Source organism: Panthera tigris, chromosome B3, assembly GCF_018350195.1.
Source record: "Panthera tigris isolate Pti1 chromosome B3, P.tigris_Pti1_mat1.1, whole genome shotgun sequence".
NCBI lineage: Eukaryota > Metazoa > Chordata > Mammalia > Carnivora > Felidae > Panthera > Panthera tigris.
The window spans coordinates 116,364,253-116,388,337 of record NC_056665.1 but is presented as its reverse complement, the minus strand read 5'-3'; the positions used below and the strand labels follow the sequence as shown (position 1 = coordinate 116,388,337).

Here is a 24,085-nt window from a genome sequence, read left to right as displayed (position 1 = left end):
AAAGGAAAAAGGAAAATCTGTTCCACAAGTATTTACAAAAAAAAGAAAAGAAAGAAATCTTCCCAATGACCTTTAAGTCTGGGATCTTGAATAAAAATACAAGAAAAACTATACTTCTACAAGCAGTCAATTTGTGTTTTCATCTGAAATGAACCGTGCTGGAACCGGCCGCGGTGAACGGAACGGGCAGATTTGTGTAGCAGACGTGGGCAGGGCAGACTTGGGAGAGCTGCTGGCTTCAGCTTAATACAGCTGGTTTCTCTACAGTTAAATACAACCTAACCCGGGGAAGGAAAATAAATGGAAGGAAAATTATGTAAAGGCAATACTTTGGTCTCCGTATTCAGCTCATGCTGTTATCGGTAAGGCAAGATTCAAGATATGGTGGACCCTGGCATTTAATTTGACCACTTGTGATACATCTGAAAGGAGTCACTTTCTCCTACAGATTGCCCAGGTACAAATGTGAATGTCCCACAGGGCAGGACTGGTATGAGGGGGAAGGTAGAGCGCACGAGGAGAGCCCAGCAGCCAAGGGCCTCACTTCCCAATCTCAGTAAGGTGCTCTGTTCTCAGTAACACCATGAAGGGGAGGCTTTTCAGTTATGTTTTACTACACTTCATGGAGAAAATGATACTCCCAGGTAAATTTATGAATCTGGGGATTCATGGAGGACTCAGGAAGTATCCCTGATGAATGTCATGAGTCTATCCTATATCTAAGTATCTCTGAAACAATAGCAAAACAAAGTTCCTCAAATAGGATCTTCTCTGTGACTCCAAGTGGAAACTTAAAAAAAGAAATACTGCATTACTAAAAATGAGCAATGATGGGATAGGAAACCCAACTCTTTAAGTTTTCACAAAGGAAGAATACCCAACCACCACATATTTCAAAATGAAGATGAGCCAAGTGACCTGAATATCCTGCATTTGTGGAGCTGAGATTTTACAGGTCACCTAAGCTCTCCATCATAAGATCTGAAATATCAGTCCTGTGTCCTCAAGAATACCCGACACTCAGAAGCCTGAGAGGTTACATCTCCCCGAAAACCACTGGTGGCCTCTGCTCCTGCCACTTTCATCTGTGAAGCCTGGAGGGTGCCAGGGCCACTCCAACAGTTTTACGGGGAGAGCACTCAGATTCCCCTTCCCCTGGGGACTGGGTGCTGGTTAAGATGAACGGCAGACACAGGGACCTGCAGAAATAACCTCTCGAACTGAGAAGAGCTCCATCTGGGGAATAACGCAGTTGACGGGTTCTCTAGCACTAAAATCTGCCTGCATCATAAGATGATAATTAGCTACAAAAAATATTTCCACTTTTGAGGTCAGGATGTTCAGCAACAAGCTTTAGTTTTTGTTGCAGAAATTAAATTCAACATGGAATCAAAATACATCCTGTTCTTTTCTTATATGGAATACTGTATAAAGAAATTAACACAAAACAATTTAACTTGTAAAAGTCTGATGATTGTCCTGAAAGAGAAAGAAAATAGCATTAAGAGGGGAAGAAAGGGCCCTGCTCTAAACAATGATTTCCTAAAGCTCATCTTTCAAAATGTGGGCCAAACCATGCATTCTAGTTCACACACACCTTGGGGAGAGCCAAGTTTGGAATGTGTAGAACAAAGAGTTTATTCAGAGATCTCTTGGATGTTTTTACTCCTCAAAAATGAAAGTAAGAGTCCACATGGTCAATCGTTTATTGAGATAAAGAGTTAAGCTCTACAAATCACTCTCCAAGATTAAGTGAGCAATTTTAGAAAAGACAGCTAGTTTTGTTGGTGGCGGTGGTAGTGGTGGTTTTTACTGAATTAGTTTTACATGGTATCCTAGTATTTCTGAACTAGTTAAGTGACAATGTCTTATGCAATAGATCAAAAGTTAGACTTAAGATAAACGACCTCCAGCTTTCTGGGGCGCCCGGGTGGCTCAGTTGGTTAAGCGTCTGACTTCGTCTCAGGTCGTGATCTCACAGTTTGCGGGTTCGAACCCTGTGTCAGGCTCTGTGCTGACAGCTCGGAGCCTGGAGCCTGCTTCAGATTCTGTGTCTCCCTGTCTCTCTGTCCCTCCCCTGCTCATGCTCAATCTCTGACTCTCTCAAAAATAAATAAACATTAAAAAAAATTTTAAAAACAAACAAACACAAAAACCCTCCAGCTTTTCTGCTCCCAACGTGAAACAATCTATGACTACGAAAGCATAGCTGGGGCCCATTTTCCTTGGCACTCTGTACCTGCTGGACCTGGTTTCCACTGCTTAGCTGAGCCAGACTCACGTTTTGGCTCCCACCTTCCTTCTGCCCCACACAGCTCCTAGAACAGACAGTTCTCCCCAACTCTGGGGATTCCTGATCCCTCTCCAGTGTGGGGGTCACAAAAATATTCGGAGATATGATCAAGACAAGCAGAAGTGTTGAGGAGAGGGCAGGGAACAGAAAAAAGTTGGCTTCTTCTAGCAGGCGACTAACAGCTTACTGAATTAAAACGGTCTCCTTCATTAGCATAGGTAATGCACAGTGCTATTATTTAGAATGTTTACAATCTTTTTTTTTTTTTAATGTTTATTTATTTTGAGAGAGGGAGAGAGAGAATCTCAAGCAGGCTCTACGCTGTCAGCACGGAACCCTGTGGGGGTTTGATATCACAAACTATGAGATCATGACTGGAGCCAATACCAAGAGTCGGACGCTTAACCGACTGAGTCACCCAAGTGCTACTAAAATTTTTACAATCTTCGTTAACAAAGTGACACAGACACCCAACCAAACACCTGCATTCTTTTGCTACTATCCTATCACTTCTCCCCAAGAGACAAAGACTATCGAAGATGACAATATGGTCAATGTCACCTCAATGTGTCTGCCAAGTTCTAGCCCATCATAGCCATTAAGCGTGCAGTGATGGTTTCTGTTGCTATCACATGGAGATGAAAGGGCAAAGCACAAATACCATGACTCAGAGCTGAATGCTCTGCTGGAACGTATCCCCTTTCCCTCTCACGGCTTTGGAATGCTCCCATGCTTTGAAAGCCACTGGGGCATGCATCTGTTTCAATTCCTGATTTCTAGTAAACCATGGAAACACCTAAAGCTAGTGTCTGTGTGTCTGGTGCTCCTTAAATCTGGGGCAGACTCGGAGCAAACCTTTGAAGGTGCACTCACCGCCTCTCCAGGGGGCGCCCATCACTGGAGATGCTTCGAGGGATGTTGGCGGCTCTTTCTGGAGGAGCCATCTTCCCGTCTCCTTTGCCAGCATTCAGCCTTGAGGTCATGGGGCTCTGCACCTGGGAGGGGACTTGAGCTGAGTGAGGCCCCTTGTTGGCATTCCTCTGCCATTTGTTATTATTTCGGAAGGGAAACTTGAATTCGTATGAAACCCCTTCGTTCATTTTGTATTCCATCACTGGCATGCGGTACGTTTCAGAGCAACTCCTATTAGGGACACAGAAAGAAGAAAAATTAATATTGCTTCTTTTTGTGGGTGGAACCACACTGATTCTCATTAACAGTTGAAATGGATCAAACACTTCATTCTTTGTTTCAAACTGTCTTTTAATCATCGGGCCCTATAATTACCGTCCTTTCAAAAACCAGAACCCCAGGAAGTACCACACGAGTGTATTTTCCTTTGCTGCATCTCAACTATTGAGTCTGAGAGAGGGAGTCTTAAAAAAACAGCGAGACCCACAGTCACCGGGGTGAGTGGAGGGGGTAGGTTAAGGGCAGAGTCAGGACCACGGCCTGAGCAGGAAATGCAGCCAGGCGGGCATGACTGGGCCTCAGAGGAAAGAAGAAGCTTTGTGCACCCTTTATCAAGTGTCCTGAACTGGGGACCCAAAAAGGTATTGGATTTGTTGGGATCCTAGTAAGTGGGGTTACATTTTGAAATCCAAATTGAGAGCCAAATTTAGCTCAGAAGGAGGGGGAAAAAAATCACCAGGGAACAAAGCATAATCTGAAATCGGACTCCCTGCCCAGCAACCCAAAAGCCAGAAATGTCTCATAGCAGCACTGTCCCCAGATAGCAGCCTGAGTGAAATTAATGTCAGGCAAAAACGTCTTCTACTGCTTTAGCCCCTTTTTTGTGCTACCATCCCAACCGCCAAACCTTAGGAAATGTGGAACCCACTTTCCATTCCTTTTACCCAAACAGCCAAGGAAGGTTCAGTCCATTATTAATTTGATTGACAGACAAATTAACTGAAAAAAACCTATGCCCACTGAAGCATTAACTCAAACTGCGCATTTGAATTTCACTACTAAGTGAAAAAAATGACTTTTCTGCTTAAAGGAATTTCAGAGATTGAGAAGCAAGTGGGGAGCCTGGGAAAGGAAGGGTTAAGAGTGATTACAAAACATTTTAGAGAAAGAGGAGAGTCCGAGCAGTTCTGCCCACTAGAGACATAATGCGAGCTGGTAGCCACGTGAGAAAAGTAAAAGGGAACAGGTGAAATGAGTTTAATATTATATTTTTATTTAATCCAATGTATCTAAGATGCTATCATTTGAACATGTAATCAACAAATATTAAGAAATTAACAATGAGATATACATCCATCTAAATCTAGTGTGTATTTTATATGTTCAGCACTTCTCACTTTGGACTAGCCACGTTACAAGGGTCCCTTGGCCATAGGAGATGCGTGGCTCCTGACTGCATCACACGGGTCTGAAGGTTAGGTCTTGACTTGGGAAATGGGGTTGTATGGTGGGTGCATAAGCCAGTGGAAGGTGCTGCTCTCTTAGGACCTTGTCTGCATGTCTCAGGCCTAATTTCTGGGTTTCTAACATGTACCCCACAATACTCCCTTCTCCCACGTCCCCACGAGAGACACAACTTTTGAGAAGGGCTGCCTCTTCCTTTTTTTTTTTTTTTAATGTTTGTTTATTTTCGAAAGAGAGAGAGAGAGAGAGACAGAGACAGAGCATAAGCAGGGGAGGGGCAGAGAGAGAGGGAGACACAGAATTAGAAGCAGGCTCCAGGCTCCAAGCTGTCAGCACAGAGCCCAATGTGGGGTTCAAACCCATGAACTGTGACATCACGACCTGAGATGAAGTTGGACGTTTAACCGACTCAGCCACCCAAGCGCCCAAGAAGGGCTGCTTCTGAGGTGCGTGCATTTGCTGGGGTCCCTGCCTGCTCAGTCTCAGTCCACATCTCCAATCAGCAGCTTTTCTTACAGTTCTCTTACCAGTCCTCCCGACTCCCCAAAACTCTAAGTCAACCTTAATCTGACCCTCCACCCAAGGTTCCGCTGGACCCCTTAGAAGCTTTGACAGTGGCTTTCAAACTTTTCGGACCATGAGCCCAGTAACAAATGCATTTTACACTGTGATGCAGCACGACCCCCCTCCCCCCCCCCCACCACACACACACCCTTCCATTCTGCTGTATTCTGTGTTAATCCATTTCATTAAAGAAACACACTGAACGCAGCCTCCCAAATGGATTTCGTGATCTACTTAAGAGTTACAACCCGCAGTTCGCAAAACACTGCTTTACGGCACATCTGACATGACTTTTAGCAGTTAATGACTTCTTATGTAATAAACCTTTTCTCTGATAGGAGGGAATGTCACCTCAGGCTTTGACATAATTTCTAGCTTTGATTCTGATCTCTCTGACAAAAAGCTGCAATACTTTTCTGATTCTTAATAGAGGTATTACTGTAGTATGGTTTGAAATCTTCCATTTCTGACTAAATATGGCATATTATATCTCATGCTCCGGTCTATAAATATAATGCAAGAATCCTGCAACTTGCAAAAGGGATATTAATAAAAATTGGCAATAACCCATGGGAAAATTTCCCTCCACCTCAAAATCGGGACTAGCTTTTGCTTCACCCCAGCAGTGGTCTGTTTAACTTGAAAACTCCATGGATCATATCACTCTATCATATATATAAAATATCCTTCTGTTGGGTGCCAACCACCAGCACATGCACAGAACATTACCACCGTGTGTCCTGAGCACTAGCGTTTCCAAAATTTTCCTGTAGGCCATGTTTTCCCTTCTCCATACCCTACCCGCTAAGAGATTCTCTTGCTGAGTTTTTAAATTTCATGGCACTTCCTATGTACCTTTACAGGTACAGGCTGCTTCTCAAGTCCATATTGCATCATGGCTGATAATGATAGATAGGGATAATAGAAACAATAATAATGTACTATGAAATGGACAAGTTGCTTTCATCTTTTGGGCCTCAGCTTCTTTGGGAAACAAAAGGTTTGGAACTGGTCATCGCTAACTTCCTTCTAGTTCAAAAACTCTTTGAAATGGTCTCTTAAGCTACATGACATTTAACACTAAAACCAGTGAGAAGACTCCAAAGATTTTATCTTCTCTGTAGTCTATTTGGTTTCTACCACTCCTACTAACATATAGCTAGAAACCTTCTGCACAGTCGATAACAGAATGCGGTAGGATAAAGCCTAAGGAGGGAGAGAAGACTCATTCCCAGAAAACGAAAGACGACGGATTCACAGTGCTAAACCTCGACCAACTCGCCATGTCTAATCGCCTTCCAAGGTGAACAGACCACCCGCTAGCTTCCCATCACTTACTTATCTCTGCAAATACAAGAATGATACATGGAATCAAGAAGCGGGCAGTACACTGAAGACCAAAGATAAAGGCCAGCTTTTCGTGACCCACGTAAAAATTCACCAGGGGATTTTTATCATGTCATTCAGGTAAAGGTTGGTGTTGAGCAGTAACTAACACTGATCAGGGGCCAGGCACTCATCTGGCTGCACTACAACAGTAGGTACCACCACTGTCCCTGTTTAGGAGCTGACGAAACAGAGGCCTGGAGAGAGTCATCTGCCCAAGGCTACACAGCCAGGAAGTGGCAGAGCCAGGATTTGAACTCAAGGATTAATCCGCACGGGGGTCAGCCTTATTTTAATCACTAATTGAAGGCTACATCTACTCCCAGGCCCCAAACTTCTTCACTTCAAGTGACTACTGCATTTCACTCAGGGCACAGTCTGTGACAAACCTGTAAAAAGCTATGGGCCACAGGAAGTGCAATTTCAGTATTTCGGGGCTAAGAGACACATGGCGAGACGCTGAAACCCTGGTGGTTGAAAAGCCACTCCTTCTCCCTACTTTTTCAGCCTCTTTATTCTTTCTTTCTCCCTTAGTTTCTGATTACCCATCACTCTGTCCTTTTCCAACACTAAAAACACAGGTGGAAAAACCATCGTACAGCACACCCAACAGAGCATCACAACACTGGACTCTTGAATCAGCAGTCAGATGTCTTGAGGACAGCTAGGTCCCTGATAAGCCATGTGATTTTTGTTGGGGAAAAATACTTAACCTCTTTGCACCCAAGCTCTTTGCCTGAAAAATGGGAGATCTGAACCAGACGAACTCTCACAGCCTTTCTGGCTCCAAAGCAGTAAGCTTATGCATTTTGAAATACTTGTATTTTAAAATTGAGACAAAACTTTGTGATCCATTCTATTTAAAAGGTAATTTGGTCCTTTTATGTAACTTGTTTGTTTTTAGCTCTTCCTCCTGAATGGTCCTTGATTGCTTTCTTCAAAAGCTGTAGGCTAGCAGGCTTCAACAGAATAAAGGTCCACCACTCCCCCACAACACCACTCGGAACATCACAAATTTGGGTGCGACTGTTAATGGGGTGTTTTTCATCCTGCCAAGACGATGACTGCTGAGGATTCAGAGGTCACAGACACCAACAGATTAATGCCGGTCAGGTTCGGGTCCTGGCTCCAGCACTCCAGAGTCAGGATGGCTGGGGGTGAGGGCCAGGCCCCCCCCCCCCCCCCCCCCCCCCCGCCTCCCGCCATGTCTGACGGCTCACGCCCTGGGAAGCTTTCTGGTGGAGTCTGCAGGTAACCACCAAACCTCTTTTCCCAGCTGCCTGCAGCAGGCTATCTTGCTAGCGGGTCCTGCCTGGCCACCTCCTCCTCATTGTTTTAATGGAAATGAAGACTTTTTTTTTTTAATGCGCAATACATAGTAGGAGCTCAGGAGTTTTGCTTTACTCCCCCTGTCCTTTCTTCTCTTAAAAAACCCCTTTAGTTTGAAAGCAATTCATAGAGGATCTGCCTATATCCTAAGAAGAAGGAAAAGAGCCCTATTTTACTTTTATTATTGGAGCTCCACTTTGCCGTTAAATTGTCTTTTTCATTAAAACAAAAAGACCTGCCTTTCACAGCTAAGGACTCTCCCACGTGAATACACACGGGTGATCGCCTATGACCCCTGAGCATCCTGGGGACGAGAAGCAGGCAGCTGAGGGGCAGTGGGGCACAGGGTGCCTGGGGGAGGCCTGTTTGTTCCGCCTCACGCTGGAGCTGCAGTAACAGCCGACAAAGGAGACAGTGACTAGTCAAGGAACAGAGTAATTAGTTGCTAGGAAAACAGCAGTGGGAGTGTGAAGTGTGGAGGAGAAGAGAAAAATGACAGAAGAGCATTATCTTACTTTGTTGAAAATTACAGCAAGGTGCTAATGCTTCAACTGTTCCTTTGAAGTTGCTTCTAAAGGAGGGAAGGGGAGAGTGGGCTTCCGGTCCTCCAAAGGCATGAATGGCGCCATTTCACACCTGCCCAGAAGGTGTGACTGTGGGTTTCCGGATGGAAACTGTAGTGAAAGGCACAGAGCATGCTTCCCAGGGAAGGGGTTCTGCGGTGGGGGTGGTGGCGGGGGGGTGGTGGGGGGTGCGCTGATCTCTCATCCCAGCATCCCCATCCCACACCCTCAGGGGGGTAGGTTCCTAGCACCTCTCTGTCAAGTGATGCCCGCTCCACTGGCTAGGAGAGTGGCAATGAGTGACTCAGCAGCAGTGCTGAAGATTAAGACAAACACGGCTCATTCATTCAGGGGTGTGTGGAGCCGGTCTGTCCTGGCTTGCGAGAGCAGACTGAGCATCCGCCCCCACTCTGCCTTCAGTGGGTTCGTGCTGGTAGCTTGAAATCAACCAGAGGCAGTATTTACACCATGGGAATCAGCAAATGCTACAAATCAAGGTTCCTGTCCTCAACAGAAAGCGAATGTACCAGCAGATCCCTGCTGATACTGGTGTGTAAAAACCAGATCTGTGCCCCAAGCATACAGAGTAGTAGTTAAGAGCTTGGATTCTGAAGTGAAACTTAAAGTTGCCAGACGAGCTTGGAAAGTTAGTAACCTCTCTGAGTCTTGGTTTCCTTTAAATAGGAATGATATTGATATTATGACCTCATAAAGTAGTTATAGGGATTAAATGCACTAATCCATGTAAAAGTGTTTTTTCTAGGATCTGGCAAATTAAATTGTCAACACATTTTTTAGTTGTTTTTAGCAACACACCACAGAAGACCTATCTAGCTTAGTATACTGCTGTAGATAAACCATCTCCTACCACAGGCCTATCTCTCCAGGGCCAGGCCTTCTGACCCATCCTTTCAGTAACCACCAACCACAATTCAAAGTCAGCAATGTTGCCCATTCCACCCAATTCATCACATACACTCACGTACACCTATTTCCCTGCCCGCCCCCCCAACTGGGGAGCCCAGAAGCCAGGGGAAAGGCCTCTGAACAGAAGGATGACGCCACACCATTTACAGACTCATTCTGAGAACATCAGTCCTCAGACCAGCATCTTTAACTGTACTATAGGTAATTAAGGTTGACAAGTTACAAAGCTTAGTTATCGTCTCCAGTTTATAGCTGCCTGTTTAGAAGCAATCAAGTAGACAGTGTGAAGGAGAGACCAAGGGACAGAAGACAGAGCGACCAGAGGAGAAGTACAGAGTAGCTGGAGAGCCTGTAAGGACCTAGCAAGCACTTCTGTCCACCTCCAGAGTCATTCCTGAATCCCAGTTCAGCAAAATGCTTAACAGTGATGATGATGTGCTTGAGAAACCCAGAGAAGACCGGGTTAACTAATGCAGGGCACGTGTTTCAGAATAACTCCCCTTCCCCCAAAGGGCTAAAATACAAAGTTCTGGATATTTTGGTTTCCAGAGAAATCCAGTCGTCCAAAAGGGAGCATTTCTTAAAGGTATTAGACAAAGACAGCTCACCGTATTCTGACACAGGCACTTAGGCTCTGGGCCATCTAGGCAGTAAGCAGGATTCAGAAATACTACCCTGAGTGCGGTCTGGTCTGCAACACTTGATTTGAAGAACGGAAGTACATTCAGGTTGTCATTGCTGCTTACTTTTTAAAAGACACAACCCATAATAACTGTTTACATATTCTGCCATCTCTTGTTCATGAATCTTTGAGAGGACAGGTCACGTTTTGGGGGGGGAATGTTAAGGATATTGTCTTGGCTTTAGAAGGCCTAAGAATTAATTGCCAAAGCTTAAGAGAAACTCTTAGAAAATAATGGGCTGAAAGCAAATTAACAGATTGAAAAAAACTAGTGAAAATAACATGGACATGCCCAAAGGAGAAAAGAAACAGTTGATTAAATTTGTTCCATCAAGAAACCTCCCTAGAGACCGAGAAATTAAATTTTCAAGAATGCTGCTGGCTGGGCAGGAACTGGGAGGGGCGGGGAGCTCCTGGGCTTCCCTCTGTGAAAGGCCGGGAACCAAACTGCCAAAGCATCACGAGCAGCACCAGCTCGTTTGAAGCCGATTCCCGACACACAGATGCAGTTGAGCAAACACCTGCTAAGTCACGTCCAGGGTTCCAGGCTGAGACAGCAGGGGTCAAAATGGCATTCCGAAGTTTGGACAGAAAGGAGAATGAGAGTGTCATGGAACATAAAGCAAAAAAGCCTGACGGTCTGTGTTGCTCAGGGTCTTCTAATAATAAGTGCTCAATGCTTCTCAGCTACTGGTGCAAGATGTTTAAGACGGGTATTACCAGACTTCTCTATCTGTAATGGCAACTTTCTAAATCCACAGATGTAAATCCTGGGAATGGTCCAAGTTAGTCACTCTTCCCAGCTGCTGCTGACACATGCTGAAAGGGAGCTATGTCCCGAGTCAGACTTTCCACGGACGGAACTTTGAGCGCCGCGTGTAACCCGGCACGCTTCGCGGCAGCCTCCTCCCCCACCCGGTAGGAGATGATGTTCTACGTGGTGCACAAACCTGGCCTTGGATTCCCAGGTTCACAGCCGCCAACGCAGACCTACCTCCGTGGGGTGCAGTCGTCATGCGGGGGGATGATGACAACCTTCACCGTGACAGATGTCCTCAGGAGATCAATCATCTGCTCGTGGCTCAGGGTGGCCACCGCCACCTTGCAGATCTCCACCAGCCGGCTGCCCTGCCTGAGCCCTGCCTGCCAGGCGTAGCCATAGGGCTCCACGTCGGCCACGATGCCCTCGTAATTGACATGGAAGCCAAGCTGGCCCAGCCCGTTCCTTCGCAGAGTCATCTCCACCGATTCACAACCTTTTGACACAAACTGGACAAGGAAACAAAAGGTATAATGGTTTAGCGCCGTAGGGGGTTAAGTGGTGGACAGGGAACTTGGAAAACACTGCAAGCAGGGTAATTCTGAATACGCCGCTGCCGGCTGAGGAGCGGTGTGGTTACTTCCCCTTCACTGACCTCCATTCATTAGGCCAGAAAGAACATACTTGTTGCATCCAAAGCACTCAATGACTTCACTGAACTTACAAGGAAACCCTCTCACAGAGACCTACGGGGAGCTGGCAGCCAAGAGGGACCGTATTCTGCCACTCGCTTCGCCCTTAAGAAATTCACGGCAGCACAGACACTCAATCGAACAATTCTTCTCGACGGCTAAAGCAGACTGGCTGGGCTACGTCGCCAGCCACCAGGGCAGTGGGACCAGGTCACACGCAAATGGTTTCCAACACAAACGCACAGCAAATGTGTCTTCTCCCACTGGTTCTACTTTTCCTTCTGAAAAAGGAGGGAAACCAAGTGTGACATAAACTCTGGGTTGCTTCAGATCACCAGGGGATTTTCAGAGGAGCTAATGAAATAGCACCCACTAGGGCAACTTGGTTCTAGTCTGTACTGAAAGCTTTATGAGAGGGACATTGAATGTAGGTCAATGGAAGGAAAACACTCACCTGCAACCTCTTTACAATCTCCTTGATATCCTCGTTATTAATTAAACTCTCCACCGAAACACATTCTCCTCGCTCGTAGAAGATTTTGAGGCTGGTGTCAGTCGAGGTCCACCCTATCACATCTCTGCAGGAACAGTTGAAAACCACGCTCTTTGTTTCCTGCTCGATGAGGACGATGAATTCGTTGGAGACCCCCAACAGACAGTCTATTTCCATAGCTGTGTTGTAGTCTTTGGCCCGGACGGCCCACACAATGGCCCCCATGCTACTGAGTTCAGCTCCCGGATATGGCTTAGACTTCTCCTTCTTCTTGGAGGCCAGAGAGATGAATGGGAACTTGCCAGATGGGTCAATTGGGGTGTTGGTGACATTCTTTTCTGCCAGATCTTTCAGGTATTCCTGGCGGGTCCGAGTTGCCATGGCCCGAAACTTCTCTGATTTATGAGCAGCGTTTTCTGCGTTAATCACTTTGGCCAAAAGGAAGTCCCTGAACACATTTGACTTAGGGAAAGTGACCCCTTTGGGGATGGGAGGTCCAAAGGAAGGCACGTCTCTGGACCTGGTGACAGCCACACTAAGAGACAAAGCAAAGGTGAGAGAGGAGCGTCAGTCTCCTGAGCCTCGCGGCACGAGAATAAAATACACTTTCTCAAAGACAAAGACATCCCTCAGGAGGAAACTGTCACTGCCCAACAAGAAACAGTACATACTTCTATTTAACAGGAACACACCTTTCCATTCAACCACATTTAGGATTTAGGATTTAGAGAACATAAACTTTTCTGGTGGCCAAAAAACCCCAAAAGGCTTACAGTAAAAAAGTATTTCACTAACAGATAGTAAACCAAACATAACTCCATGAAGAAAAAGTTCATTGTAATATTCTACTTTTAAATACCTACTGATCATTTCCAAGCAGGGGTTATTATAATCAGCGTAACCTTTCACAACAGGCATAGATTTTGTAAGAACACAAATGTGGTCTCCATTTTAGACGTGATGCCTATATATGTGGACAGCTTATAATGAAAAATATCCAAAGATGCAGGACATAAAAAAAATGGATTAAATTGAAAAAAATTCAACAAACATTACTTGTTGACCTATGCAACCAGACCAAAAAGCATAATTTTAAAATGAAAATTGAAATTTCAGTAAGTATTAAAATGATTATGATTTTTACAGTAATAGCAACCATGTTTTAAAATTGTATTTTGGGGGCACCTGGGTGGCTCAGTCCAGTACGTGTCCAACTTTGGCTCAGGTCAAGATCTCACGGCTCTCAGGTTCGAGCCCCGCATCAGACTCTGTGCTGACGGCTCAGAGCCTTGAGCCTGCTTCATATTCTGTGTCTCCCTCTCTGTCTGCCCCTCCCCGCTGCTTGCATTGTCTGTCTGTGTCTGTCTCTGTCTCTCTCTCAAAAATAAACATTAAAGAACTTTTTTCTTAAAATTGTATTTTAAGCTGAGCTATTCTTTGGTCCACTTTCTCTACATTTGGTATTTGATTCTGATAATTTATTTGTGAGGAAAATATTTTCCTTTTCCTCCTCCTTTAGGCAAGATCAGTTTGAGAAATCCTGCCCCAATCACTTCTTCTGCATAATACTGCTAAAATTGGGCCTAAGATAAGGCCATATGAGCATCTGTAATAACCTATTATTTTTAATTTCAAAAGAAAAAAAATCATGTTTTTCCTAAAACAGTAACAACAGAAGTTAAATGGAAACAGAAAGGTTCTGTGTTTTCTACTGTGTTCTCACGGATCTCATTCTAGGACCTTAGCAAAGTCTGAGAGGGCTGGAAATGATGATTCTAACAGAGCAAACATCTCTCTTTTCAAATTACCTAATTATTTAAAAGTGAGTCCATATGCAATTGTACCAACTATTAGGGCAGCAATACACAATGCTTTTTCTGCATTTCCAAAATGGAAGAGTCATAATCAGAGAGTGTACATCTTTCAAAGTAAATTGAAGAACTCTGGTTCCATTACTATTTTTGTTTTGTTTTAAGAAGGGTTTACTTTAACATATTTAGCTCTGTGTTTCAAAAAATGATTATTTCTTGTGACAACAGGAGAAATAAATAAAAATCAGGAACCTCAGGACAGAAGGTACCTATTTTGTCTGAAGATGCCATGGAATGCCCTATTTGTTGGTTTTCATAAATGTATTTATTTATTTATTTATTTATTTATTTATTATTTTAAAGGACTATTTAGTTCACTTCATGACAAAGAAAGCTGGCAAGAAACACTCCCTTTTCTAACTGGAGAAGGGAATCCGCAGAACCTCCATATGCATTTTAGCCTAATTAGACCAGTCTTAGAAAGGCAATTTTTCTCATCTATTGTGAACTGTCTGGCTTCAATGCTGACAGCTGTATAATTTTAATTTGATCATTTTTTCAAAAGTCAAGCGAAAGATGCTAAAATCCAGATATGCTAGCTTTTCTAAGAGGAATCCTGTAAGGATCCAGAAATACTCATTTTTAAATCGGCAATTTCTTCTCTTGCTAATTTCACTTCAAATTGTCACTCTTTCTCAAGAAGCAGCTGTGGTTTTCTCTTAAATAAGGAGAGGAAAATGCTTATCAGGGGGCACCAATATGAGCACCATCTATCCATTTGCCCCTTAAACTTACTTAAGGTTTTTTACAGATCTACTTATTAACTGTTAGAACTTTAGACAAACATATACTGAAAACCCAGTGATAATTAGAAGCCTCTAGAATGAACTATGAGGGAAAGAACTGAATCTTGAACATATAATTATCGATGAATCATCATGGTAGGGAGGTAAATGATATAGGAGCTAAGATCAGCTTTGCATCATTAGAAACAGAACACTTATGGAAGATAAGGAAGATGATACCCTGGGATGCTTTTTTCAAACAAAGGGTTTCATTTTGGGCTCATCTAACTTCAAGGTTTTCTACAAGGTTAAAAGCTCATTAATTTAGATGCCACAGATTCTGAACTCCTGATAATAAGGCCTGCTTTAAGCTCAGCCGAAAGTATTTTTGCCTCTAAGAAGCCTTTCTAGAACTTCAGTTTGCTATATATAGATGCTTAAGATGTATTAATTATAAATGGTTCTTGCTATTTTTAAAAGCAGATTCCAAAGGGCTTCTGCTTGGACACTCGTTAGCCTCATAGGCAATACTCTGTCTCCTCAGAAATAATACATTCTTTACAATCACAACCATGCCTTATGTGATCAGCAGTATTGAGGACTAGGATGTTCTACTCAGGAGGGTTACCCAGCAGCCAGAAGTTCAGAGGCTGAAGCAATTAGGGAAAGGTAGCACTGGAAGAGAACACAGAGAATTCAGTGTTCCTTGAACTGTCAATAAAATCTTGAGTTTCATCTTAAAATTCATCTTGAACCTGCATTCTGCTGAGGAGTATCTGCATCCGTTTTAACACAGAAATATGCTCTGTCCCTCAAACCCTGGGAGTATGACCGAAGGACCAGGAAGGTGTCCTGAGTTTTACTGATGTTTGGCCTATCCTTGAACCTCTATTTGAGCCGCTGCTATGAATTCTTCACCTCTCCAGGAAACAGGCTGTGAGGAGTAAAGTGATGTGCCCAGAGCCTCTCACAGAGAGCCAGGACTGGAATTCGAACTTCTGGATGGCCAGCAGCATGCTCTATGACAAGACCATACTATTCCCCCTGAAGGAACGTTTTTAAACCTTGCACTCTTGAGGCACTTGCAAAAGGGACCATCCGTCCACAAGAGTCACACTGTGGAAGAGACCACCATTAGGCTGGGCTTCATAGCATTTGCTGGCATCAAAGACCCTGGATAAAGTAGCAGATCTTGACACCCAAAGCCAATTTCAAGATGATACATAGGAATGTTCCAGAGAAGTCTGAACAGAAGTCTCAATGGAAAAAAAGTGAGAAGACAACAATGTCTGAATTTCTGAAGCACCGTGGAAATTGCAATAAACAATTCCAACTCCAAATTTAGAAGGAAGAGGACTCAATGTCAAAATGGTAGAGGGAGGTTTCCCCTTCTTGGAGCCTGGATCAGACTGCCAGTTTGGGGAGCATTCTGAGAAAGCAGGCCCTGGCAAAGGACAGGAATGACCAGCGGCAGAACAAATGTGTGCCTGTCATTCACTCCCTGGGGGGCTCTTGACTTCTAATAGGATCAATTCCCCCACACTCATGGGGCACCTACTCTGTGTCAGGCACTGTGCGCATGTTGAGGATCAAGGATGAGAGGTCACACAGGCTCAGCCTTCCAGCAGCTCAAAGTCTAGTGCGGCTACATCCAGTGGTTTGAGAGCTCTTGTGGGAGGTGTGGGGTGCTACTGAAACCACTTAAGAAAGGCATTTACCTAATAATCCTGGGAGGGCAGGGGAGCCCTCCCACAAAAAGAAAAGCAAGAATTCGTCAGGTGAAGGAGGGGCAGGGGTGTGTAGGAAGAGGCATTCTGCACTTCTCCCCAAATGGTTTTAAACACCAAGAGTGACATATTCAGGTTTTTGTCTCAAAAAGGTCAGCTACACTGGACAATAGGGATGCTGACTGGGGCTTGAGATGGACCTTCTGAAAAAATCTCCACCACTTGACCCACTTTGATTTTTTTTCCTCCTAGCTGAAGCTTGCATATTTACTTATTTTTATTCAAGAAAAGAAGGGCGTGCACATTTAATATGCACACACCACACTCCCTGCCTACACTAGATACTTTACTTATGGGATTTCAAGTAGATGTCAAGCAACCTTCCGCTGCACAAAAAGGGAAATTTAAGATCTGAGAGGTTTGACAATCTGATCTGATTCCAAGTGCTGTTTGCACTATATCACACTGCTGCCTTTCAGCATTTATTATATTTTAACCTCTGAATATGGAAATCTTTGAGAGGAGAAACCTACATTTCTACCTTTCTAAACATACTGACCACAATTTAACACTCGTTTTCAAGGCTCAGGTCATTATAACCACTTACTACTACACTAGTTTTAAAACTAATAATTCTTTAACGTCATCAAATAGTGAGTCAGTGTTCCAATGTTCAGTTGCTTACGATGTCCTAAAACTTTAAAAATCTTTTTATCTAACATGGGTCCAAATAAGGCCCACACAACACTGCAATTTGTCTTCTTCTTCTTCTTTTTTATTCTGTTAATTCCCCTCCACTTCTCTCATTCTCTCTTTTATTTCTTGTATTTACATGTTGAGGAAACAGGGCTGTTTGTCACACAGAGTTGCCTGGAGTCTGAGTTTTGCTGAATACAGGCATGTTTACATGAAGAACATGTAAACTGCCTCCTCCAGAGGTTTGATCAGATTTAGGTTCAATGGTGGGGGAGGGAACAAGACTAATTCACAGGTGCGGTTGTATCCTTCCATTATGAGACACACATTTCTCTCTTTTCGTGACATCTGCAACCTCTGAAGATCAGTGCCTGGGTCTCTTAACTCACGAGTTACTAAAAAATGCTGGGAAAAATTTCTACACCGTGTTTTAACAAAGTGAGGCCCTCAGGGGTGAGCTAAGTATATTCGGTCCTTTGTTTCCAAACCAAATGACTCCAGACTGCTGTGCTTACCCTTCACTTTGAGGTGAAGAGTTTTTCTACATCTCAGGAATCACTTAGTGATGTCTCAGCACATCCTTGCCACTGAACCGTTCTTCATCTTTTTGATTTGTTGCTTCTAATCTGCTCTATCAACCAGGACCAGATAATTAAGCTCAGTGTAATGATACAAATAAAACAAGAGACCGGGGGCTCTCTTATCAGGTATGAGCATAAGCTTTAGTACAGACGTAGTGATTAATTTCTGAGTTCTTGGCTATGTCTACCGTTCAAGGTTAACTGGTCTCTGGAATTAGTTAGAAATAGTCAGTTTTTCCTATTATAAATAAATTATAAATTATAAACTTTCCAATCCCTAGAGAGATAGAACATCCATTATTTCAGGACCTCATTTCCACATCCACCATAGGATTTTTCTCTCATTGTTCCCCTGTTATATCCCAGGGCCTAGAATAGTGCCTAGCATACACATGATAAGAGCTGCAAAGAGCTGGTGAAAATAAATGAACAAGTTCCAAAGTTGTCTTTTTGTATACAAACTAATTTGCATGGTGACATCGGGTGAATTCTCCTTAAGCTCTCTTTATACCGTGCTACCGGATGGCCTTGCATTCCAAAGGGCTCCACTGCCTCGTAACCCCATCTATGGCAGCACCTTCTTCTGGCACCTGCCACCCCCCACCCTTTCCTCTGTCTACACTTCTGTCTACACCACTGGCCACTCCTAGAATTATTTCTTTTTCTCCCCCACTGAATTTCCTCCATCTATGCTCTAAAACATATGCCAAACCCCATTTTGTCAGTTCAACGTTCCTTATAACTTCAGCCTGTACGGACCCCGCACTTCTCCACCTGATCACAGCAAGAAGCTCCTTTGAGAAAACCCCTTTTGTGCTTTCCTCAGCACACGTGCCAAGGAGATGTCAATAAGTACATGTGAGTGTTCTCTGGGGAAAAAGCTCAGAACAAGAGATTTTCAATGATAAAAAGTATTTGAATCCCTCTAACTGTATCACTGTAGAGTTAAATTAGATTTAAATCTAATTTAGTAGAAATCAATGCAGCTCTATAAACTTTTCAACCAAAGTACCGTAAATAAATGAAAGAGGCCCATAACTTCATATCCTTAGTATTCTGGGGAGTGGCTGGGGTATGAGAAAAACTCACAGGTACAGAAATTCTTTGGAAGACCTATTCTGCTTCATGATACATTTATTTTCAGAGAACATAAACCCTTCACACTCTTTCCCCCAAGCGTTAACTACAAGAGAGTTGCCCTATCTGCTCTGGGACCTGAAGCATCTCCTGACATCCCCACACACTTCGGGAAACATGCCTACCTCACTTTGAGATGGACTGAGAACAATCAATATACCTCAAATTAATAACAGGAAAAGATCTCTACTTTTGTTTCTTGTGATTCCTTTTAGTGATACTGCAAGTTGGTACGTGCTCTTGGATTTGCAAAAGGCCCAAGTTCACAGTTGCTAAGCAGGGCACTGGGTCTTCAAACATGCTTGGCAACTAGGAAATCCCAGGCCAGCTCATGTGCCATGAGCTGGGGTGTTCACTGTCTTCCCACAAAGGGTCCAGCATCACATTGCATGGTGGGGCTAAGAAGATGGGCTCGCCAGGCAGCAGATTAAAAATAAGAGAGATAGCAAAAAGCATGGTTTTCAAGGCTGGGGTGGGGAGTTTTAAAAGAACAAGACAGGGGTGCCTGGGTGGCTCAGTTGGTTGAGTATCCGACTTTGGCTCAGGTAATGATCTCATGGTTTGTGGGTTCAAGCCTCTGTGTGGACAGCTCAGAGCCTGGAGTCTGCTTTGGATTCTGTGTCTCCCCCTCTCTTTGCCCCTGCACCCCCCCCCAAAATAAATAAACATTAAAAATTAAAAAAAAAAAAAAAGAATCAGACAGACATCACTTCCTTCCTTAGCAAAGTGTTGAAGAAGGTTGAGAGACCTTTCCTCATGATCAGTCTGTTTAGACTTATCCTGGCCATATTTTACATACTTTAAAAAGTGACACTCAATTCAGTCATTCAAAAGCTTTTAAAAAAGCATGTCTGGAACAATCCGAGTATATGAGTCAACTTTTCCAGTTGCAACTTTTATGAAATCTAAACATTATTTCCAATGAAAATCAAACATCCTAATTGAGATGAGCTGTAAGTCTAAAATGCACTCCAGATTCCAAAGTCTTACTCCAAAAATATGTAAAATAGGTCAGTAATTTTTAAAACTTAAAAATCACCTATTGAAATAATAATTATTTGGACATACCAGGTAAATAAAATGTATTATTGGGTCAAAAAGTATACTGCTAAAATTAATTTTACCCATTTCTTGTTACTTTAAAAAGTATGGCTATTAAAAAATACAAAATTAATACATGGCTTGCATTACATTTCTACTAGACAGCACTTCATGTAGACAAGGGCTTTTAAAGAAGAAATCTCTGAAACAAACCGCGAAGCTTTTCACTCCCAAACATCATAGTGACCATTTCAAAAGGGGTTAGCTTTCTATCAGAGTTCCATGAAATCCTTGCATAAATCCAGTACAGAGTGTGTTTCAATTGCTTGGGGATATTTTCTAAGTGCAAATAGCCATCCCTCCCAGGTACAGTCAAATGTTCTGCACTTAAGTCTGTCATTCTATTCTAAATAATAGCCATATTATTCTAAATAAAGCAGCTTCCAGGGACCAGATTCTTGGTAAGAGGCTGCAGATCTAGGTCTGTTCTGTTGGAGTTCCCACCCCCTTAGCCCCAGAGTTCTGGAGCAGCTTGTAGGTCAGCAGCAAGGGCAGCAAAGACCCGTGCTTCACAGGGCATGTGAGCAAGGCAACATGGCTGAGCAGTGAAGGGGCTGGGCTCTAGAATCAGACTTAGTGCATTACAATCTAAACTGCCTGGTACTAGCTGACCTTGGGCCAGGGACCTAGCCCCACTGCTTAAGCTTCCTCACCTGAAAATGGGGGACAAAAACAGTACCTAATGCATGGGTTTTACAAATTAAATGAGGTAACCCATGTAAAGTGCCTAGAAATAGTGCTGGGCTTATCACCAGAGCCCAACATATACAGTTATTAGGGGCTGTGCAAGGAAGGTAGTGGTTTACAGCAGTCCGGAGTAACCTTTCCTTGTTTTTGTTCCCTGAGCTTGCTTGCTCCCCTCCCGTAATTAACCTGCACTGACTCCCAAAAGTAGACAGCTGTGGCTCTCACAACAAACCAACTGTCAGTCTGTACTGGCCACTTTCTGGGTAGGTGGCTTTATTAATTTAAAAACAAATATCCAGCATTAGCAAAGCCTAATCTTCCAAATTAAGGATGGAAAGACAGGATAAAATTCCATTACTTTAAACAGACAGATTCCTATTAGAAATATCTGGTTAATGCTAGAATAGCCTGACACATCTTCTTGGTACTATGACCATGTTGACCCAGCAATTCAGGTTCTTATCTTTGTCAACGCCCAAAGGCCTCTTGCAGATAGATGCTTGAAGTCGGACACTCACGAGACTGGGTCGACATGGGACACTGAAACAATTCCACCAAGTGCTTACTAGTGCATACAAATACTTTGAAGACTGTAGTCAGAAACGTTAGAGTGAATCAAACCAGTCTTAAAGCAAGGGTCTGGGCTTTTTAGACAATAGTAATTAAAACAAAACTTCTCTACTTATTACATCATTCTTCTCTGCTCTTGCCACACCAAATGCAAAGTATAATTAGCAAGATGAGTAATTAGCTGGTGACCAGATGGTATGGACCAAGGACACCACCTAAGGAGGAGGTGCAAATGGAAACAGCAGGTGTCTAACCAGCGTGTCTGGGCAATGTCAACGCCATCGGGTGACATCATCGCATGAATCGGCCATCCACACACATAGTTTAAAGACAGAAGTAAATGGCAATAGACTTCCCACTGCTGCTTGAGCAAGCGGAGCAGGATGGCCCCCCACCCCCCCGCACGTGACCCCTGGCCCCGCCCACAAGGCTGCTGCCAGGGCGCAGGTAGGTACCTGTAACAAACACTGTCGGTGCAGGGGTTGTGAACCCTGACGATGACAAAAACGTGCTGGAAGTGGGATCGGATGTTTTTTGGGCTGAATGGCTGTGCTCCGGGCTCTTGGAAAACAATTGTGACAATATCATTTCCAATGTGCCGCTTCCGTAGGAGCTGAAAGAAAAAATAAGCAAACGACATAAATGACAACACTCTGCTTTTTTCCTCCCCGATTCCCTTACATAACTGTATTTAAAACATTCACCATTAATCAGGGCATGTTAAGGTAGGTAATCTACAGTTACTGTCAATAATTTAGCCCATCCTACTCCCTCCGAGGAAGGTTACAGAAATGAATATTCTGAAATTTGCATAACACGTAGAGCCCATTCAGGAGCTAACCAATATCTGGCATCTTATGCCAAGTTCCAGCATCTCCAAATTCTCAGTTTCCATAACAACAGTTTTGTTCCATTTTCACAGAAAAAAGAAACTTGCCACAGGGAAGATTTTTTTAGAGATGAGAATGGCTGAAGTAATTACACTGCAATTTATGTTCTGGTTTAATTCACTTCATTTAAAGAAATGTGGCTAAGGTGTTTTCCAATATGCTTTTTGTGTTACAAGCTGGGAGTGCAGAAATTACTAATGTTCCAGAATATAAATGTAACAATTTCAAAGCAGGTCAAATTTCAAGTCTAAATAGTTTTTTAAATTGCTTAAGACCACCTTCTGTTTCACATTAAAAAGTGTTTTGGAAGGTGGCTTTCAAATTTAGGCACCCCAACTCATGCTAGGCCAGTGACTTTCCAAGTGGGGTTTATTACATATTTAAGTCAACAGTGTGAAAAAAAAGTTGAACAAAATTTGCATTTCTCGTATTTATTATATAGAGGCTCTTACAAGGAGGAAAATAATGAGATATAACATTATATCAACTATCTGTTAGGCATAAGCTTACATTTATAAACTGTTTTTTTAAATTCGCCAGTGACTTTAACTTACACAAATTACATACAAGTAAAATCAATGATCTAGTATTAGCTGTTAGCTGGGAGAAACAATAGCCTTTTAGATTACGGTTGAGAATTGGGAGTTAGAATGTTCCAGAAATGTACTTTTAACCTTAGGAATTTCAAAGCATCCCAAATTATCCTCTAATGAGGCCATTTAGTTTCATTTCTAAACATGATATATTATTGGATGTTACAGAAATAAAGATGGTCTGTGCTGATGGTTATACAGAATGTACCCATTATTAAACATTATTCATCGACTCAGAATCTCGGGCATACAATGTGTCTATGTATTATGTCATTGCTGCATACATGATGTCATTGCTTTTGGATGCAATGTCATTCTTTATTCCAAATATTGCTTGATATGTAACACTAATATCTTAATAAAGGACCCAAAGAGAAATAAATCCATCTGTCCATCTCACATTATATATAATGAAAGACAGTATTTATAAACAAATTCCTGCCACAAGATTTTAAAAGATATTTTGTTTTTGTTTTTTTCCCCAAGCATAAAGTGATCTACAAAGAAGAAATAAATTCTCTAGCTAGCGAATTAAAATTTCTTAAAATGCAGCAGTACCAATCACTCTTTTATTCTGAAATAGGACCTAATAACACTTTCACCTTGACTGGACCCCCAAATTAAATAATTTAGACAGCTGTCCATTTTAATGCCAACTCATGCTGCTCAACACACTTCAACTCATTTAATTGAATCTTAACTAAATTTTTCACCCTTCCATACATCTTCCCTTTCTCTGCTGTGTACTCAGGTAGGATAAGCCTTTAAATACTACTTGTGAATGTCCTGAAGTTTTTTGACCACTTACTGGTTAAAGTAAGAAACACGTTATTTTTCTTAGCATGATGCTTTCCTATCAGAGTAATGGAGAACTTGGAATTTGCATAAAACGAATTGTCAACAAGTTCTAGATCATGGAATTTATCTTCAATAGGTTTATTTTAGATTTGTAGCTGATTCATTGCTTTGCTGCCTGTTTTTGATTACTTTCGTAATCACAGCAAAGCAAAATCTCATTACCTGGATTTGCGATTTAATCACACCTGCAGTGACAAAGTGGTAGATCAGATCAGTATTTGGTTAAATTTTGTGAAAGACGGTGTGATTCATTCTGCAGCTGGCCTATGTTCTGTTAGCACAAAAGCTGACAATAACAAAATCTATACCCATTTTAAGGTCAGAGGGAATACTGGACCGCTTGTGTTTATAACAGCTTTTGAAAGGAGATGCTGTTAGCTCTCGCACTCTTTTAAATGTCAGTTTGGTATCATTTATTTTGCAATATTTTTAAAAAACAACTACCATATACCTTCCAAAACAATACTGCCAGTTTCCATGTTGCTCTGTAACAATGCGCCACTTCTTAGTTTCCTCATTTACTACCTCATCGACCACATTTTAGTAATGTGCTTTTAGACTTTTTTAAAAGACACCGTGTATGA

At 42.8% G+C, this 24,085-nt stretch overlaps 1 protein-coding gene across 10 annotated transcripts in view; it reads right to left on the bottom strand.

The window, feature by feature from the left end:
* Positions 1-24,085, bottom strand: part of SIPA1L1 (signal induced proliferation associated 1 like 1) — a 362,769-nt gene that overhangs the window by 53,317 nt on the left and 285,367 nt on the right. For all 10 annotated transcript variants that reach the window (XM_042990031.1, XM_042990035.1, XM_042990026.1 and 7 more), the window contains 4 exons: positions 21,616-21,773; positions 12,027-12,600; positions 11,115-11,389; positions 3,167-3,436 (listed from right to left, as the gene is read on the bottom strand). In XM_042990031.1, the coding sequence (XP_042845965.1) occupies positions 3,167-3,436; positions 11,115-11,389; positions 12,027-12,600; positions 21,616-21,773 (1,277 nt within the window). The remainder of the gene's footprint in view (positions 1-3,166; positions 3,437-11,114; positions 11,390-12,026; positions 12,601-21,615; positions 21,774-24,085) is intronic.